Raw genomic sequence first — 21,204 nt, forward strand, 5'->3', positions numbered from 1 at the left:
TTCCTTAAGGGGGAGCAGGACTCCTTTCCTCTTTTGCCATCCAAACGTGGCTTTTGTGCTTGCTTCACACATGAAAGAATTTCTACCCAGAATGCCACTTCAAAAATTCATCAACAGATGAGTGGTTGATGTGTTTTGTCCATTCTTGGCTACCACATTTCACAAAGGATCCAGGCAGATTGGAGTCTACAGATATCCAGTCTAAAGTGCACTTAGCACCAGAGTTAGGTGCTAGCTGCACACAAGCTAGTCAGAATATTCAGCTAGTCATTCCTTCATGGAATTGTTATTTATTCGCACCATTTGTTGGGGAACAACTACCCCTCACCGCTGTCCATTCTGCTCTCTATAGTTCTGGCCAGGGTTCTGCCACCCAAAAGGCAAGGTGAGACGTCCACCTCAGGTGGCAGATCCACAGGGGCAGCAGATCCAGCCTCCAAGTAAGGGGGTTTGACTAGATGATCCTTGGAGTCCCTTCCAACCCTTCAGTTCTGTGGTTCTCTCCACCCTCCATGCAGGCAAACAAGAAGCGTTATCCCATTTCAAGGGCACATTCCAACCAGCCAAAAGCACTTAAAAGCAAACATGCAGCAACCGGGGCAGTGAGCCTAGTCCGGTGAGGTTAGAAAGGCCTGGAAAGTTGTATTTGACTCCCAAACCTGAAGTTTCACGCCTCACCTAAGTAGTCCTTGCCAAAGTTTCATTTTTGAAACCTTGATTGTATGTAGGACATGGAAGCTGACCAGACCACCCTGGAAAGGAAGACTCTCCGAAGAGCTATGTACCCAAGAGAATCAAAAGCTCAGCTGGAAGATGAAGATGAAGGTAATGATATACCCTGTATTTATTTATTATTCCTTTGCTTAAAGAGGGAGAGAGAGAGAAGAATTCAATGAATTAATTCAATGAATAATTTTTCTCTCCATGTTTGCGTTTCCTTAAATTAACACATGGAGTTGAGCATTATCCACATAATTTATCAGTTAGTTTGTTTAGAAAAGCATTTCTGGCTTTGCAATTCCAGACTATGCCTTCACCATATTTAGATGTTTCAGTGTATCTGAAGAAGTGTGCATGCACACGAAAGCTCATACCAATAACAAACTTAGTTGGTCTCTAAGGTGCTACTGGAAAGAATTTTTTTATTTTGTTTCGCCTACAGCAGACCAACACGGCTACCTACCTGTAACTATATTTAGAGGGACATTATAGCAATATATCAGTAGAACAGCTTCTCTGTATATATGGTGCTTGAGCAGTAAAATATTTTTATACTGCTCTTTGCATTCCGAACCAAGGGCAAAGTTCATTCTGAATTTGTTAAGTAAGACACCTGATGGTCGTGATCAAGTGAAAACAACATATTCGTTGTCCGGTTTTGGCACATTTTTGACAGATATGTGAGATTTTTGGCTGCCCAAAAGCTGAGAAATTTAAAATTGAGTGAATTGCAAAATTTTAGTTGGATGATTGAAATGTATTAGTTCCGTTAACCTTATGTATTCAAATATTCTCTTCTTCTTTTAACCTTTTGTACATTACTATTTCTGGTATATTTTAATGTAAAGATATATTTTGGTTGATGCTGGGATGGTTGAAACAACAGCAATAAAGAATATGATTAATATAAATGTTTTTTTACACACACACATATAACTTCATGAAAATACATTTTTAATTATGCAGTTGTTCACAAAATACATATTTAAATACTTATTTCATCTCGGTGTCTTTGTTTCTAAATTTATTCTACCCTAAAATGTGTAATTTATTTATTTATTACACATTTTGGGTACTTTTCCCAGTCATAAAATTCAGGGAAGTGCAAAATCTGAAGAGCAGTCACAATCTCATCCATGTATTTAGTCCAGGAGGTGTGAATCAGGTCTGTTCACATATAATGTGGACCGCCCCTGCTGGCAGCTGAGACACACACGCCAGATGAACTAACTAAGTTAAATTTGTGACCTAGCAGAGGAAGAGGAGGAGGAGGAAGACGATGACAACATGTCAACCGTCATGAGACTTAGGACAAATTTGCCCTGGAAAACCTGCTGGCAGTACCTCACCTCAGGAGGGTTTCTCTTACTCTCCCTGATGATCTTCTCAAAATTGCTGAAGCATTCGGTCATCGTTGCAATTGATTACTGGCTGGCACAGTGGACATCGATGACTAACAACGGCAAGGCATTGTGTTCCACAGAGGAGCCGGCCAGAAAGGTAGGCCGACATGCAGAGCTTAAAGCGGTTTAGGGTTGTTGAACAGGTTTATGGTTTGATAAACAAATAAACAACCTACAGGGTGGTCCAACGCATGGCCTGAGGGCTGGGGAAGGAGGCACTGGGTTTTGGGAAGGAGGGCCCTGACAGGGTCCAAGAGTCCTCCACCCTTCTTCAACCAGCCTAGTTAGTGCTTTCCGAGATTTGGGAAGGAGGCATACCCTCCAAAATTCCTGAGATGAAAATAGGGACATTTCTCACTCCCCCCAATTGACCCTCCTCGGCCCCCAATTTTTGTCCCTCTCCCCACCCGTAGAGCATTTTCTCCACGAATGGGCACACCCTCCACCGTCTTGAGAAAACCCCATAATCCCAATTTTATTTTATTTTTGTCCTTTGGTAGATTTACAAAAAGATAAACACACACCAATAAATACATTTTAGAAAGGGGGCAAGGTTAGACATGGATGCACAAAGCAGTTTGTGGAGAAGGAGTATGTCTGATGAGAGGTTACAGTCTATGGAGAGTCCTGAAGGCGAGGTAGAAAAACACAGTGCTACGTTCAGTCCCTAGGACTAAGGCTCCCCATCCCTGGAGCAAAATGAGACACTTGGGGCTCACTGCTTGACTGGTATGTCAGTCCTGTTTTGTGCCCTTGTATTACCCCACTGCTTAGAGACATTCCTTCTAAGGTAATTTCAGCAGTAATATTGTGATCTAGTTTTGTATCTCAGCCGTATTCCCACAGGCGCACACAGGAGACCAGAAAACTTCGTTCTTTCCCCCAAAGTGCTATAAAAACATTCAGTTAATTTGAATAGGAAGTGCACAGAGTTCTAAAACAGAAGTCTTTGGAACTATGACCCACCAGCTGTACTGCACCGCAAAACTAAGCATGTCTTTGAGGGTGCTTCATAATCAAAGGAAAATTAAGTTGTTTCCCAGTAGGGGCTGAAGGCTCTGTCAGTGTTGATTCTCTTTGTTTCTCATTTTTCCAGTCTTAACTTCATGTCTCTGCATTTTGCACATTATTATTTTTAAACAAACTTTCCTGAAAATTCATGAGGATTTTAGTGCAAATTTATAATTATAATGTTATTGTATTATTTTAATTATAAAACATGTTTATATGCAGTTTTGAATAATGTACACATTTTTGCAAGCAATTTCCCCCTAATTTATGCTTTTTTGCAAACTGTGTTTGGTTGGTGTACTACATCGAAAAATTCAGACCATTGTGAATTTCAAAATTTCAGTTGACATATTGTTTTGGAAAGTGTTCATTTGATAGATTCCGCCTTTAATGCATACCAAATTGCATGCTCTGCTTCAATGCATACCCTACTTCCCAGGATGAGAAACCTGTCTTCTTCCAGTGTGGTGTAGTGGTTAGGAGCGGTAGACTCGTAATCTGGTGAACTGGGTTCGCGTCTCCGCTCCTCCACGTGCTGCTGCTGGGTGACCTTGAGCTAGTCACACTTCTCTGAAGTCTCTCAGCCTCACTCACCTCACAGAGTGTTTGTTGTGGGGGAGGAAGGGAAAGGAGCATGTTAGCCGCTTTGAGACTCCTTCGGGTAGTGATAAAGCGGGATATCAAATCCAAACTCTTCTTCTTCTTCCTGCCCTTGTTTCAATAGACTTGCTACGTGGCTGTGTTCAGCATCCTTAGTGGCGCAGGGATTGTCCTTTGCCTGGTCACGTCTTTGACTGTTGAATGGATGGGCCTGACAGCAGCTAAGAACCTTCACCACGATCTCCTCAACAAGATCATCCTTGGACCAATCAGGTGCAGTGAAAATGAAACGAGTCACCTTTAGGACCCATAGGCAGATAACATAGGGCTTGTGTGAGGCTTGTGATCAAGTTGCTAAAGAGGTGAGGCTTTTCAGCAACTCCTCACAAAAAGGAGTTTGCTCAGATTGAAGAGCTGCGCCTGGAGCAGTAATTTTATAGAGCCAGGCAGGCTCCTATTGGCTCCTCAAGTCACCTGGCCTGGCTGGGCTGATGCGCTGCAGTACCCACTCTCGCCATTACATAGGTGGCGCTGCGGCTCAGTGGCACCCTCAGCCTCAAAGCTGCCATGATGGTATTTGGGTCAAGGTGCCTTGAGTTCTGTTGCCAGAGTCCAGCTTGGATCGCCTAGTACTTTATATGGGAATAATTCAGGAAGCAGAAGAATATGAGAACTGATCTCTTCTTCTTCTTCTTCTTCTTCTTCTTCTTCTTCTTCTTCTTCTTCTTCTTCTTCGTTTATATATTTTTGCCATCTGATAGATTCTTTGACACAACACCCTTGGGGCTGATTCTCAACCGCTTTTCTGCCGACACAAATATCATTGATCAGGTAAGCTCATTGATCTCGTCAGGTGGTCCAGAGCCTTTATTCCCCCACCCCCACAGGCCAAAATATGTGGACAAGAGACAACTGGCATTTGTCAAAAGTTCAAAGGGGACCGTTGCAGCAAACCCCTTCCAAGTCCATTCACAGGTCTGGGTTCAGACCTCATCTGCAAGCTATCAAAGTGGGGCTCAGCTGATGGGCAGTGACAGCAAGCACCCACAGTTGTGCTAGGTAGTTCCTGATGAGGGAACTCCTCACTGCAGCTATTACCTGTGGGACTTGCTGCCACAGAAATAGGGGGTGAAAACAGGAGGATAGTGAAAATGGAAATGCATGCATAGACAGTAAGATAGTTTTCTCATAGAATCATAGAGTTGGAAGGGACCCTGAGGACCACCCAGTTCAGTGGTTCTCAACCTGTGGGTCCCCAGATGTTGTTGGACTACAACTCCCATAATCCCTGAGTTCTGGCCTTGCTAGCTAGGGGTGATGGGAGTTGTAGTTCAATAACATCTGGGGACCCACAGGTTGAGAAAGGCTGACCTAGTTCAACTCCCTGCAATGCAAGAATATGCATCTGTCTTTTATGGAGATCTAAGCCTACAACCTTGGCGTTTGTCAGTACCACACTCTAACCAGGTGTGCTATCCAGTCTTTCGAGGTCCCATGTCCCCAAATCTGAAGACGCCAGATGTTAGCTAATGAGGTCTGTGTCTGGCCAGTGTCTGGTTAGAAGAGCGTAGAGGAATCTTGTAGTTGTATTTTATGCCGTCTTGGGAGTTTTTACCTAAAGGCAGCATCGATACGGTCAAAAGAGACGAAGAAGCAGGCCACCTCAAGTTCTATGAAGGAAGAATGCTATAAATGAAATAGTGAATAAATGAACCTTTAGTGGATGTTGGCCTAATCTAATGCTTGGAAATTATCTTTGGTGCAGCACATCCCCCCGACTCTGGAGTCCCTCTCGCGGTCCACGTTGCTCTGCCTGTCTGCCATCGGAATAATTTCGTATGCCACGCCGTGGTTCGTGGTCGCTCTCGTGCCCCTGGGGATAGCTTTCTATTTCATCCAGAAATACTTCAGAGTTGCATCCAAGTAAGTTTAAAACAAAAACAAACAACCACCCCAAAGATAGTCTTAAGTCCATAGCTATTGATGTTTTCCATTATAATTCCGATGCTTGTAGCTGCCGCCAATTAAGCAAAAGCAAGTTTTAAATCAAGGGTGGAAAACCACAGGGCCAAGGACTGAATGTGGCCCTCTGGCCCTCTCTACCCAGCCCTCAGGATCCTGCCCAGCCCACCACACCCCCTTTCCGGCCACATAATTCACTGACCCTGCTCTATGTGACCCTCTAGTGCAGCGGTTCTCAACCTGTGGGTCCCCAGATGTTGTTGGACTACAACTCCCATCATCCCTGAGCTCTGACCTTGCTAGCTAGGGATGATGGGAGTTGTAGTCCAACAACATCTGGGGACCCACAGGTTGAGAACCGCTGCTCTAGTGACTTCACCCGGCTGGTAGGTGTCCTTGAATGGAGAATGGCCACACCTATTTTTGGGCATATGCACCCTTGGTTTGTGCCCCCTGGGAGGGTTCCCAGGACAAATTGTGGCCCTCAGGTTGAAACAGGATTCCTGCTTTAAAAGAGTGAGGTTGTTTGCCATTTGCTGACGCTCTTTCGTTTTGTGTTTCCCGTTTCAATTTCCACAATCTGTTCTTCGCTATTTACGCACCTTCTTTCAACTGGTGACAGAGACCTTCAGGAACTTGATGACAGCACGCAGCTGCCTCTCCTCTGCCACTTTTCAGAGACGGCGGAAGGCCTCACTACCATCAGAGCATTCAGGTTTGTAAACAAGGACTTCCCTTTATAGTAGGTGCTGGTTAAAGGGACCCTGGGAAGCTCGATCCGTTCAGCTGCCAACTGGCTGTTTGCAGGCCAGTCTCCTGCCAAGTGAGAGGCGAAGGCAATCCATAGGCAGCACAGACAGAAGCCAGAGCAGAACCCCCTGTCTGCTTAATGTAGCCAACATGGCAGCCTGCAGGTGCCACTGGACTACAACTCCCATCAGCCTCAGCCAGGATGCTCAGTGGGCAGGAACGATGGGACTCATAGCCCTATCATTTCTGGAGGGCAGCATGTTGGCTTCCCCTGGTCATTGGCAGAGGAAGAGGAGTGGGGGGGGAGCGCATCGCCCCCAGCAGTGCAATCCCGGTGGGGTGCCATCGTGGCTGCCACCCCGCCCGCACTGGGCACCCCGCCCCCGAAGGCAGCATGCCACACCCCCAGGACACGCGCCACACCCCTGAGGGCTGCAAGCCACGCCCCCGGGATGCACGGCAGCCTTGCCCCCGCCTGCTCTCCACCCCCCGGTGCTGGAGCATTAAGCTCTGCCACTGCCCCTGGGTCAGACGAAGGCTGGGTCAAACTTATAAACTGCCAAAAAATTTTGGGGGGTGTGCAAACTGTGTACCCCCTTTTTTTGCAGAATGCAATTTTTTTACTCCCCCCCAACAGTAGACCTAAAAATCTAGCAAAGTGGTTTGCCATGTGGCATGGTGGTCAGGTGTTCCTGCAATGCCAGTGCAAAGTTTCATTGGCTATCATAAGTAGTTATGGATAGGGATAGATGAATCTGTCCATTTTGGTCTCTCCTATTTTCAATGTCTGCATCCAACAGATTTCTTTTTTTACGGCACATTTCTCCTTATACACACATTATGTTAGAATTCCTGCTCCATGATTGCAGTCATGGGATTTTTGTCTATCACATGACAGTGTATGTTTTGACTCCACAGAGTGGGAAGTGACGGAGACAGGATGTTTGTGTTACTGTGTTCCGTGAAGTGGAACTATTGTCCTTTGTTCTTTTTCTCTCTGCTGTCTGCTAGAGAGAGAGAGGAAGCCATGTTGCAGTACTCTGTGTGTGTTTATATGTAAATAAAGTAGATTAGCCAAAATGCTGAGCTGCTGAGCTCTGTTATGCTTGATGGACAAACTCTGCGGATCCCTAAGTGTGCCGGTGTCGGTTGGCATCGGTCGCTGTGCTGTTCAGGCAGAAGAAAGCTTTTGAAGCTCCCGATCAACCAGGAGGGAGGAACATGCCATTCGGGCATGTGTCTCTGCCAGGGTCCTACTCTAGTGTAGGACGAGCTCCTGAAACATTATATATAAACAATTTGGAATGCATGGGGTGTTAGGGGAGGGCTATTAGCTCTGGTAGGGGGCACATCATGCTCCTTCTGGGGTTGTTTGTCCACCTTTGGTCCCCACCCTGCACTCAGCTCTCACCTGGGGCTCCTAGAAGTTGTCAGCATGTGGCACCGGCCACACCCCGGGAAAAACGGCTTTGATTGGCTGGCTAAGCCAGGTGAGCAGACAAGGCCAACAGTGGGTCCAATGGTCAAGAAGGCAGTTTTTGCATATAGTGTAGAGCAGCGGTTCTCAACCTGTGGGTCCCCAGATGTTGTTGGACTACAACTCTCATCATCCCCGAGCTCTGGCCTTGCTAGCTAGGGGTGATGGGAGTTGTAGTTCAACAACATCTGGGGACCCACAGGTTGAGAAAGGCTGGTGTAGAGGGAAGTGAGGGGCAGATGAAGCTCGTCAACCTGGGAAGGTAGGCTATCTAGGAGATCCTAAACCTCTGCTGCCTTGCAAGTTAAGCCTGAGAGGAAGTGATCTACTCTACCAACAAGCAGTTACTAAAAGAAGGAATCAGTGAGGAGGAAGAACAGGTTGCCTTTATCCGCACCTGCATTGGTTCCGGTAACAGTGCAGGCATTGTTGCTTTGCTCTCAACAATATGTGCATTTTTATACTTATGTCTGGGTGGAGAACCCAGTTGCAAAAAAAATTGAATGCATGTGTTTTGATGGATAAGCTACATTTTGGTTTTGGGAAATGTGAATTAAGGAGACTTGCATTAAAACGCAGATCAAACCAAATTTCTGCTCCATCCTTATCTATGGAATTCCTCTCATCCTGACCAATATTTTTAGATGGTGTGTGGCAAGCTAGATTTTAAACTGCAAACTTTAAAAAAATTCCTCTGTCTTGGGTCTGTCTCACCTTAATTTCCTCAGATCATTCCATTCCACCCATGCTTTCTTCCATGAGCTAACCAATTTTCTTCCATCCCAGAACCAAAGTCCACCCCCCCCCCAGATAAGCCTGATAGTTGCCTCCCTTTGTTCTGAGTTCATTATGTACCCCTCAAGCAGTCATGAGCTCCCTGGACTACTTAACCGCAATGTTGTACAGGCCAGCTAGACTGGGATTTGGGTGACCTTTTTGTTCGTCATCTGAACAGGATAAAAAGTTGAAGAATGTGCAGAAGAAGGAGCTGGAGGCAGATGAAAAGATGCAGATTGAGTGTGTCAGAGTTTCCATTGTGTGTGTGGTTGGGGGGGGGAGGGAAGGGGATTGTAGCTGCCAAAGAGAAGCTCTCCAAAGCGGGAGACAGACAATAGCTTTTCAGAGAGAGAAAAAGTAGTTCGCTCATAGTGACATTGCTGCTTTCATTGTAGGCATACAGCTCTTTTATCCCACTGCCGAAACAGATTCGGCAAGATCTTTCTTTCTTACTCTTTGTATTTTTGAACCTTCGTTTTTGCGAGATGTTCTGTGATCCTCAGAAGAAGCGGGGCACATAAATTTAATAACTGGGCAATTACTTTCTTACCCACTTTCCAGCACTACAAAGTTTTGCAGACTTGCCAACATTTGTTCACACATCACAGGATTCATTCTGTACAGGGCTGGGGAATGTTTTGCAGCCTGTGGTCCACATTTCCTTCTGTATATCATGCCACATCACAACATCATTACATCGCCACAACGATGTTGGGCATGCACAGTACATAGCTGTCAACCTTCCCTTTTTTTTGCGGGAAATTCCCTTATTCCAGAACCATTTCCCGCTGCTTCCCACTGCTATCCTGGATTGTTAGATATCCCGCAGACTGTCCCCGGGACAGGTGAGGCTGTTGTTGTTGTTTTTTAGTCGTTTAGTCGTGTCCAAATCTTCGTGACCCCATGGACCATTGCACACCAGGCACTCCTGTCTTCCACTGCCTCCCGCAGTTTGATCAAACTCATGCTGGTAGCTTCGAGAACACTGTCCAACCATCTCGTCCTCTGTCATCCCCTTCTCCTTGTGCCCTCCATCTTTTCCAACATCAGAGTCTTTTCCAGGGAGTCTTCTCTTCTCATGAGGTGGCCAAAGTATTGGAGCCTCAGCTTCAGGATCTGTCCTTCCAGTGAGCACTCAGGGCTGATTTCCTTCAGAATGGATAGGTTTGATCTTCTTGCAGTCCATGGGACTCTCAAGAGTCTCCTCCAGCACCAGAGTACAAAAGCATCAATTCTTCGGCGATCAGCCTTCTTTATGAAATATTGAAATACTGCCCCTCAATGAAATATTGAAATATTATGAAATATTGGAATACTGCCCCTCATATTGAAATACTGCCCCTCAATGAAGCCAAAGTTAGATTCCCAAAATGTTTAGGGGTATGCATCTGCCTGCTTCCCCCCAGAAAAAAAAGCACTGATTGTTAGTCACATAAGTCCCTCTACATTTCCCCCCTATCCAACACAACAACTGAGACGCCTTACACCAGCCTTTCTCAAGCTTGGGTGCCCAGCTGTTCTTGGACCACAACTCCCATAATCTCTGACCACTGGCCAAGCTGGCTAGGAATGATGGTAGTTGTAGTCCGACAGCATCTAGGAATTACACTCTTATTGATAAAGAAGACCAGGGCAGGTTTGCCAATTCAATAATTACCCTGGCAGGAAAAGCAAAATAAGTGCTTTCAGGTACATATGTTGCTGTCTCTTACAACCTCTTGAGATCTGAAGCTCTGTTTCTGCAATGGCCAAATGGCCAATCCCTTATCCAGATACCCCAGGGATAAACCTGCAGGAATATGCAGACCAAGGCTTTCTAAGACCGAGTACAGCTTTGCCACCTTAAGCCAGTATCTACAGTGGTACCTCGGGTTAAGTACTTAATTCGTTCAGGAGGTCCATTCTTAACCTGAAACTGTTCTTAACCTGAAGCACCACTTATCTAATGGGGCCTCCTGCTGCCACTGCGCCGCTGCTTCCCCAGCCACTCTGGGCGGCTTTAACCAAATATTAAAATACAGTAATACATCAAACATTAAAAGCTTCCCTAAGCAGGGCTGCCTTCAGATGTCTTCTAAAAGTGCATGTAACCTGAAGCATATGTAACCCGAGGTACCACTGTACTGGCAATCATTCAAATCATTTCAGTGCTGTGCATCCGGGGATTTTACGATGCATTGGATAGGCTTCATGTCAATATGTATGCCATTCATCAATTACTCAAAATGCATCTCATTACCAGGCCTTTTGTTGAGTGTTCCTACATTCTGCATGGCTTTTCTGTGCTTTGTTTTTTTGTTGCATTGTGCAAATGTAAATTGTGCTTATTTTCATAGTGGATTTTTTGTAACCCACCTTGGCACCAATCAAGGCTTACTCAAACAGAGCACAGCTTCCCCTTTCTGAGTTCCGCTGTATCCTAAACTGGATCAGTTGCTATTGTTAATCAGGCTATTCTTTTGGTAAAAACTGTTCTTGGCTCCCAAGTTTGCAAAAAGCAAAACGAAGTTAAACAAAAATGCACCACAAGCGCTGCATTCTTGCAATTTATAATAAACCAGCAATGAGCAATTCATCTCTTTTGACCAGAGCAGAAGTACAACAGTAACGTTTATACAATACAGTCAGCCTCCTGCCAATATTTACAATTTCTTCTAAACATCACTGTAGCAGCGTTGCTGCACTCCAAGCTGAAGCAATACTGGGTTTCTTTCCTTCCCCCACTGGAGAAATGTATGCATCATGATGAAATGTCTCTGAGCTAGTTTTTGGGAGGGAGGGAGGGAGGGAGGGAGGGAGGGAGGGAGACTTGATAGTTATGTAAACACCTGGCTCGAGTTAAAAGATGGCAAGCCAGCACACAGAGCCCAAGAAGAGCATCAAAAGCATGCTATTGGCTTTACAGCATCACTTACTAAATGTTGACCAAAGCATAAAACCCAATCTCCTCCCATCATCTGGGATAATGGCATTTTGTGATTGGTCTTCATCAGATAGCCAGTACGTTGGACGGGATAAGGACAAGGGAGGATGTGTAAATGGAGGGATGTTTTCTGGGTTCTTCTCCTCCCACTCATGGGATTTCATATTATCAGTACAGTGGTACCTCGGGTTACAGACGCTTCAGGTTACAGGTGCTTCAGGTTACAGACTCCACTAACCCATAAATAGTACCTCGGGTTAAGAACTTTGCTTCAGGATGAGAACAGAAATCGTGCTCCAGCGGCACGGCAGCAGCAGGAGGCCCCATTAGCTCAAGTGGTGCTTCAGGTTAAGAACAGTTTCAGGTTAAGTACGGACCTCCAGAACAAATTACTGTATATACTCGAGTATAAGCCTACTTTTTCAGCACATTTTTCATGCTGAAAATCCCCCCCTCGACTTATACTCGAGGGAGGGTCCTTTCAGGCTGCTGCTTCCTCCTCCACCATCTTTGTTGCTGTTGGTGGCGGCGGCGGAGGAACGAGCAGCCCAAAAGCAGCCCTTTCGGGCTTCCTCCGCCGCTGCCGCCACCAGCCTCTGCCTCTCGGCAGCACCCTAGGTAGGCAGGGGGACGGGAGGGGCTGGGGGGGAGAGAGAAGCCCCCTCTGCCATGTGTGCACACACGCACTCTGGCCCACCAGGAGGTTTGTGGTGTGGTGAACCGGCTTATACTCAAGTCAATAAGTTTTCCCAGTTTTTTGTGGTAAAATTAGGTGCCTTGGCTTATATTCGGGTCGGCTTATACTCGAGTATATACGGTAAGTTCTTAACCCAAGGTTCCACTGTACCTGCCAGGTAGGTCAGAGAGGACAAGTTGATGCACTGGTTTCTGAAGGGTTCTCCTTTATGAACCTGTCGTAGAATCGTAGAATTGTAGAGTTGGACGCAACCAGGAGGACCATCTATTCCAACCCCCTGCAATGCAGGAATCTTTTGTCCAACATGGGGTTCGAACCCACGACCCTGAGATTAAGAGTCTCATGCTATAGCGACTGAGCAGTCTGTTCCCTTAAAGCAGGGACAGAATGACTGGCCTCCATACATGGCTGGTCTGTGAATCCCATCTTCCCTGCATTCTAGATGTACCAATAACACCTGAAAGTTCACAGCTTCCCCATCCCTGACTTTGATCTTTAACTGGAGACCTGCTTTGGGTGACACTGGGAATAAGTTGGGCTTTGGGCCAATTGTGTGGTGGCTCCTTGCCTCTGAAAAACCCTCCCCAAAGAGATCAGTGATGCCTGTGCATTAGGCATCAGGCAAAGATTCTCCCCACACTTTTACTTGACTGATTCCAGTTAGTTCAGTGGTTCTCAAAGGGTGTGATGTGCCACAGTGATGTGGCAGGAGAGAATGGCAAGTGTGGTGGGAAGATACAAGGACAATCATATTTTGGGAATGATTCATGTTCGTATGTAGCTGCTTTGTTTTATACTTCCTGGATGTCCCATGGTCATACAGTCATACCTCGAGTTACAGATGCTTCAGGTTGCGTGTTTTTCGGTTGCACACCGCGCCAAACCCAGAAGTACCAGAACGGGTTACTTCTGGGTTTTGTCGCTTGCTCATGCACAGAAGCACTAAATCGCACTTTGTGCATGCGCAGAAGCGCCGAATTGCAACCCGTGCATGTGCACACGCGGCGCTGCGGGTTGTGAACGCTGTGGGTTGTGGACGTGCCTCCTGCACGGATCATGTTCGCAAGCCAAGTGTCCACTGTATTATAAAGTAGTTGTGTTCTATATTACAAATCAAACACTGCTGAGAGTTGTTTCTTTTTGTTTTCCATTGTATTTCTTATCGAGAGAAAAAAACTGGGGTGGCATAAGCAAATTTTTATTCCAAATGTGTGGCCCAGAGAAAAAAGTTTGTGAACTACTGAGTTAATGCATGACACATAGGAAGCAGTCTAATATGTGCATAGTGTTGAGATTTCCATTCCACCTTAAGGAGCAGACGTGTGGAACTGTTGCATGCCACATGCCTGTTTACATTCCAGCACCGCTTGCTGGGAACTTCCGTTGTGTGTATAGCTTTTGCTTTCCCCCTGTTCTCTCTGAGAGAGAGAGAGACGACATGTTTCTTTGTCCTGATTTATGATTAATAAATCTGTAGTTGTAGTATGCTTCCACAAGCCTCACGCCTATTCTGTGTGCACAGGTCACTCTGCTGATAGTGTGCCCTGGCTCTGAAGCCCGGGTTGCTGATTTACGTCGGAGCAGAGGCTGATAGTCCTCGCAGCGGGACGGCTGGAAGGAAACGGCCCAGCTGGGGCTTGCCAGCTGGCTTCCTGGCCCTCTGCATGTCGACACATAGAGCTAAAGGAGGAAGTTAGAAAAGCGACACTATCCCACTTTTCCTTTTAGCTTTATGATTTGGATCAGGTTGAACATTTTGATGAAGTTGGGGGAAGAAAATAGGAGGTAAGGGTAGAGGAAAACTCAGAAGGGAAAAGGTTGCTGAGATTAAACCAGTAAAAATAGTGTCTGAGGGGTGGGGAACAACTTTGAGTTTCATTTCCCCAAAAAGCTCAATAACTTTGTGTCCTGATACAGATAGGTAGCCGTGTTGGTCTGCCATAGTCAAAACAAAATTTTTTTTTCCTTCCAGTAGCACTTAGTTGGTCTTTAAGGTGCTACTGGAAGGAAAAAATTTTTTTGTTTTGTGTCCTGAATTTTACTTCTAGAAATATGGCAACCTAAGGAAAAGGGATGGATGTGAGCAAAAGAGTGGGACACTTTTATTCTGGTTCCTGATCCTCAAAAGGCACCCGGCAACTTGGCCCAGTCTTACTCAGATTTAGCTGATCTGAATGTTGAGGGCCAACTTCCTGAGATTCTGCAACCTGTGCTCTGTGCGTTGTATCATCAGGATTGCGAGTTGCTAACGTAAGATTCCCTTTGTCTTTCGCAGGCACGAACCCAGATTTAAACAGCGAATGCTGGAACTGACGGACACAAACAACATTGCATACTTGTTTCTGTCGGCTGCCAACAGATGGTTGGAGGTCAGGACGGTACGTACGCCTGCATCCCTGCCACGGTTTTGAAACCTTAGAACCTGGCAGTTAACTGTTGTTTGATGTGAAATGCTGGGCAAAGAATTATAACTGGAACACATCTGGCTACGAAACATCCACACTTTCATATGCGCCAATCCTTAAAATAGCTCATTGTTATTTCTGTTGAGTTTTCTCCTCGATGAAGCCAAGAAACTTCTTCATTTGCTGCTGCTGGGGGTGATTGTCATTCAGAAGAGAATCTGAGTTGGGCTAGGCTGGGCTGGATTATACTCCCCACCCTCATCCAGCTATACAGAGGAGAATGAGAGTGTGTCCTCCCAGCTCACCTGGGGAGGTGTCCCCCCAACTATGCTGCCCCTGGATGTACACACAAGGGCATAAAGGAAGCCAGAAGCTTTGAGTTGAGGAATATCACCTGAACTATTGGTTTTAAGAGGCTTCTTTGCTGGTTTCCCAAATCTGACCAGAGATGGGTGGTTGCACACAGGCTGAAAACCCTCCTGAGTTCTTTCAGTCACCAGTTCAAGACCTGCTGCAGGTTGGAGTATTATGTTAGAGCAGGCATAGGCAAACTCGGCCCTCCAGATGTTTTGGGACTACAGTTCCCATCCTCCCTGACCACTGGTCCTGTTAGCTAGGGATGATGGGAGTTGTAGTCCCAAAACATCTGGAGGGCCGAGTTGGCCTATGCCGGTGTTAGAGCCATTGAATGGCACAGGACTGCTGAGGGCCAAACTATACACCCCTGCTTGCCAATGTGGCGCCTGTGTTGAGGGTTGCTACCTCCTCCCCACCCCTAAAAGGTAAAGGGACCCCTGACCATTAGGTCCAGTCGTGACCGACTCTGGGGTTGCGGTGCTCATCTCGCTCTATAGGTCGAGGGAGCTGGCGTACAGCTTCCGGGTCATGTGGCCAGCATGACTAAGCCACTTCTGGCGAACCAGAACAGCACACAAAAACACCGTTTACCTTCCCACCGGAGCGATAACTATTTATCTACTTGCACTTGGACGTGCTTTCAAATTGCTAGGTTGGGAGGAGCAGGGAGCGAGCAACGGGAGCTCACCCCGTCGTGGGGATTTGAACCGCTGACCTACCTTCTGATCAGCAAGTCCCAGGCTCTGTGGTTTAACCCACAGTGCCACCCGTGTCCCTTAGACACTGTGTAAAACATGCAAATTGAAGAGGTTCCCTTTTCGTTCTGCTGGATTCAACTTTTAACCAGACCCCCTTGTGAATTTGTGATTTTGTGTGTGTATTGTGTAGTAATGATTATCTGTATGTGTGCTTTCTCTCTGTATGTGCTGGGGGTGGGGAGAGTTACCCAGTGGAAAATAACAAGTAAAGATTGGATGGGATGCCCTCAGAATCCCAAAAGTTCCCACAAGCTCAGAAAGGCTGGTGACCCCTGTTATGTGTTAAATTGGAGTTCTGTGATTGGAACACCAAAGCCATAACTTTCGTCTTGTAAAAGCAGCCACGAGGGACTGAGGATTTGGATGAAGGCCTGTACTAGCTTTCCCCCATTGTGCCTGACTTAACCCATGGGAGGGGGGACGATGACAGGTTTTTTGTGTCCATAAATTTCTCCTAGTGGCACCTTCTATGGGTGATTTAGATCAGCCCACCAACACAGCACAGAGGAAGAGATTTGGGGGGAGAAAACCCATCTCCTGCAGATGCTGGACTCGTGCTCCTATCAACCCCAGCCAGCATGGCCACTGATCAGGGGTGATGGGAGTTATAGTCCAACAAATCTGGGAGTCACCGGTTCTGTATCCATCCCTCACAGATTCCATCAGAGGGTTGTAACACGCACATGCGCACGCACACACACACACACACACACACACACACACACATTCTTTGCCCAGGCATCTGCAGAATGCTAGGAACTGTATTCCTGCAATATCTGGCAGCACCACATTTGCTACCTCTGCACTTAAAGGCACAGCAGTTGCTGAAAACCTCAGTCACACTCCTGCTCCCCCTGCTGAAATCCCTTCTGCTGTACAATAAGTAAAGGTGCACTGGTCCTTTGTAAGGCAGGGTGAATGTTAAGCAAAGAAATGTGAAATCGATGTATTGGATTGAGCGAGCGGTTACCGAACAACTCCAGGCACGCCTGGAAGAAGCGGACCATTTGGATCCCTTCCAGTCGGGATTCAGGCCTCATCATGGGACTGAAACTGCCTTGGTCGCACTGGTTGATGATCTCTGGCGGGCTAGAGACAAAGGTGAGAGCTGTTTCCTAGTTCTGCTGGATCTCTCAGCGGCATTTGATACCATCGACCATAACATCCTTCTGGACCGTCTTCAGGGGCTGGGAGCTGGGGGCACTGTCATACAGTGGTTCCGTTCCTTCCTCCTGGGCCGTGTTCAGAAAGTGGGGGGGGATGAGTGTTCAGACCCCTGGGCTCTCACTTGTGGGGTGCCTCAGGGTTCTGTCCTCTCCCCCATGCTTTTCAACATCTACATGAAGCCACTGGGAGAGATCATCAGGGGATTTGGGCTGGGTGTTCATCAGTATGCGGATGATACCCAGCTCTACCTCTCTTTTAAATCAGAACCAGTGAGGGCGGTGAAGGTCCTGTGTGAGTGTCTGGAGGCGGTTGGAGGATGGATGGCGGCTAACAGATTGAGGTTGAATCCTGACAAGACAGAAGTACTGTTTTTGGGGGACAGGAGGCGGGCAGGTGTGGAGGATTCCCTGGTCCTGAATGGGGTAACTGTGCCCCTGAAGGACCAGGTGCGCAGCCTGGGAGTCATTTTGGACTCACAGCTGTCCATGGAGGCACAGGTCAAATCTGTGTCCAGGGCAGCTGTTTACCAGCTCCATCTGGTACGTAGGCTGAGACCCTATCTGCCTGCGGACTGTCTCGCCAGAGTGGTGCATGCTCTGGTTATCTCCCGCTTGGACTACTGCAATGCACTCTACGTGGGGCTACCTTTGAAGGTGACTCGGAAACTACAACTAATCCAGAATGCGGCAGCTAGACTGATGACTGGGGGCGGCCGCCGAGACCATATAACACCGGTCTTGAAAGACCTACATTGGCTCCCAGTACGTTTCCGAGCACAATTCAAAGTGTTGGTGCTGACCTTTAAAGCCCTAAACGGCCTCGGTCCAGTATACCTGAAGGAGCGTCTCCACCCCCATCATTCTGCCCGGACGCTGAGGTCCAGCGCTGAGGGCCTTCTGGCAGTTCCCTCATTGCGAGAAGCAAAGCTACAGGGAACCAGGCAGAGGGCCTTCTCGGTAGTGGCGCCCGCCCTGTGGAACGCCCTTCCAGCAGATGTCAAAGCGATATACAACTACCTGACATTCAGAAGACATCTTAAGGCAGCCCAGTTCAGGGAAGTTTTTAACGTGTGATATTTTACTGTATTTTTGGTTTTTATGGAAGCCGCCCAGAGTGGCTGGGGAGGCCCAGCCAGATGGGCGGGGTACAAATAATAAATTATTATTATTATTGGATCCACTTAGAGCTTGAAAAGTTCTTTTTTTTTAAAAAAAGAACTAGTTCTTGTTCCAGTTCAACGTGCCCAAAAAGGAGCTGGTTGCAGTTCACGTTCTGTTCTTTTACAAAATGAACTAGTTGGGTTTGCATTCAGTTCACAGTTCAATTCAAGTTCATCCAAATCAGCTAAAAAAATTTTGGGTCGGCTTTTCAAATGCTACAAGCCTCTGTGCTGAAGTATAAAACATACTTAAGATGTCTAAGGAAGCATTTATTTTCCCTACCAATGAAACTGAAAAGTCTAAGTCTAGCCCACATAGAAGAGAATTAATTTGAAGATGAATCGCAAGTTGTTCAAAGTTCTACCCCAAAATGATCTTGATATACGTACAGTTCACCCAGCAATTATGGGACCTGCTTCAGGTGTTGTTAGAGATTTTTGAACTAATTCAGTGAACTTTAATTTAACTGAACTGTAGCATAAATCTGCCCCTCACCTTTTGTGTTTTGTTTTCTCTCTGCAGGATTATCTGGGGGCTTTCATTGTTCTCACTGCAGCTGTGGCTTCCATTTCTCCAAATGATGGTCCAAAGGATGGCCTTGTGGGCTTGGGTCTCCTCTATGCATTAACGGTACGTACAGAGGTTTACAGCACTTGGGTGCAGTTCATTTTGATGAAAGCTGCACCAAACTGAACGAGAAGCTCTGCAGGAGCCAGTACAGATCCCACTTGTTTTGGTGCACTTTGCACAGCAGAATCTGCCGGTGCCTTGCACACTCAAAAACCAATCCGCTGGGTTCACAGCCACCGTTAAAAGAATAAAAATAAAACCCGTACATGGTTCACTTCCCAACACTCTCAATATTGACAGAAACAATCTTGCAAGTTATGGATTCAAGCCAGGGCCGAGGGAGTTTGGAATGACTTGGATCAGCTTCTGGCTTTACGAGCCAATTGGAAATAATCATAACAAAGTCACTGAGATTCCCAGGCCCTGAGTGCTCCCAAAGAAAGTGCATGCAAGGACTTTAGCCTTCCCAAATCCAGCTTTCGACAGGGGATCCACTTTACTGCCCTTTTAAAAAACAAAACAAAAGCAAAAGCAAAACCTCATTTCACTTTCTAAAAATCTCTACTTTTTTCCTGAACCTTTGTAAGGAGCTTTTACAGGACAGCTCAGCTTGAAAGGCAGGCTGGATATTTAGGTAAAAATCAAGTGATGAAATCTGCCTCTCTTTCATAGTAGCACAGTCACTCATCCTTGCTGTACACAGAATTGTAGAGTTGGAAGGGACCCCTGCAATGCCTTACAGCAAAGGAAAAGCAGGTCCCTCCACAGCCTGAGGAATTTGCAGTCTAAATTTCAGCAGCGGGAAGGGATAGGAGGGAAGGGAATGGAAAAGTTGGAGGAGGAAGGGATAACTTCTATCTCTTCTGAAAACTGCCTGAGCAGCCCCTCCCACCCCAAGCCTGTAGCCCCTTCTCCTCCTCTTCCTCCTTTAAATTTTATTTTTTATTTTGATGGAAGTAATAATCATAAATAAATAAAAATAAAAATATGCACCCCACCACTGAGACCTCTCCATTGTAACTATCCAACCTCCCAACATTTCAACGCCTCTTGCGATGGTTTGACCCCTTTCCGTTTTAACAGTACAAACTCTATAAACATCTTCTCCTCAAAATCATTTCTTCTGCATATTCCCTTAATGGCACATGCTAACTGAACGTTAATACAGTCACACCTCGGCTTACAGACGCTTCAGGTTGCGCGTTTTCGGCATAGCTGTCAACGTTTCCCTTTTTTAAAGGGAAATCCCCTTATTCCGATTATGATTCCTCGCAAGAAAAGAGAAAAGTTGACAGCTATGGTTTTTGGGTTGTGCACCGCGCTGAACCCGGAAGTACTGGAACGGGTTACTTCCGGGTTTCGGTGCTCGCACATGTGCAGAAGCACTAAATCGCACTTTGCGCATGCGTCAAATCACGACCTGCGCATGCACAGATGCGGCGCTGTGGGTTGTGAACATGCCTTCCACACGGATCACGTTCACAACCCAAGCGTCCACCGTAGTTATATCGCCTCTTTATACCTTCTTCCATTTTATCTCCTGCTTGCCCCTTCCACTTGCTCCTAGCTACAATACTTTGTGCAGCTGTCAATAAATTTGTGAGCAAGTCCTTCACAGCCTGCAAACCTTCCACCCCAAGCCCCTGCTTCTTGTCATAGCCTTGCACACCTGCCCAGGTGTGCAAGCAGTGACAAGAGCCAGGAGCAGCAGCAGACTCTGTTCAACTTGATGCTGGAGATGATGCTCAGACAGCTGGTGAATGGCCATTGGTGACACCTAAATCAAGCCACTGTACGCAGGGTGCTATGAGGTTATACTTTTAAATGTTTCTATGCTATTATTTTTTATTACATTTATCTACTGTCCTTCACCACAAGATCTCAGGGCGGTTCACAGAATAACATACACGGTTTTTAATTGTTTTTACATGCTTTTAATAGGTTTTCAATTTTTGTTTTGAATTGCATTTGGATATATCCTTTAGGAGGAACCGCAGTACACAAATTAAACTAGTAACAATAGTCAGAGTAAACCCAATGGTATAAATCTCGCAATCATTGGTTCTGCTTATCCGGCTACCATTTTAAAACGGCAACTCTGTCAGCACTGTTCTGGCTTTCGAAAATGATGTGTGGATGAATGAAGCCTCACTCCATCACACTGTACAACTAGTGGCCCGTTTCCATCCCCTGAAATTATCCTATTGTATCATTTCAGATCACCAATTATTTGAACTGGGTGGTGAGAAACCTGGCCGACTTAGAAGTGCAAATGAGTGCGGTAAAGAAAGTGAACAGTTTTCTCAACATGGAGTCAGAGAACTACGAAGGCACCATGGGTATGTCAAAATGCTTACGGTCCTGTTCTTCGTGCCTGCTGACCTCACTTCTGCCCCATAGATACATTCACTATAACTTCTGAAAGAGCACACATCTGTAAAAACCATGTGAACTGGCTCTGTTTGTG

General features: G+C 46.3%; 1 protein-coding gene across 6 annotated transcripts in view; it reads left to right on the plus strand.

Moving 5' to 3' along the window:
• ABCC9 (ATP binding cassette subfamily C member 9) overlaps window positions 1–21,204 on the plus strand; it is a 92,724-nt gene that overhangs the window by 50,018 nt on the left and 21,502 nt on the right. For 3 of the 6 annotated variants that reach the window (XM_053405586.1, XM_053405585.1, XM_053405589.1), the window contains 9 exons: window positions 729–825; window positions 1,973–2,220; window positions 3,859–4,007; window positions 4,496–4,565; window positions 5,500–5,657; window positions 6,319–6,411; window positions 14,596–14,698; window positions 18,690–18,797; window positions 20,956–21,076. In XM_053405586.1, the coding sequence (XP_053261561.1) occupies window positions 729–825; window positions 1,973–2,220; window positions 3,859–4,007; window positions 4,496–4,565; window positions 5,500–5,657; window positions 6,319–6,411; window positions 14,596–14,698; window positions 18,690–18,797; window positions 20,956–21,076 (1,147 nt within the window). The remainder of the gene's footprint in view (window positions 1–728; window positions 826–1,972; window positions 2,221–3,858; window positions 4,008–4,495; window positions 4,566–5,499; window positions 5,658–6,318; window positions 6,412–14,595; window positions 14,699–18,689; window positions 18,798–20,955; window positions 21,077–21,204) is intronic. The other 3 variants (XM_053405588.1, XM_053405587.1, XM_053405591.1) reach the window with 1 other exon arrangement.

Source organism: Podarcis raffonei, chromosome 10 (genome assembly GCF_027172205.1).
Source record: "Podarcis raffonei isolate rPodRaf1 chromosome 10, rPodRaf1.pri, whole genome shotgun sequence".
In the NCBI taxonomy this organism is placed as follows: Eukaryota; Metazoa; Chordata; class Lepidosauria; order Squamata; family Lacertidae; genus Podarcis; species Podarcis raffonei.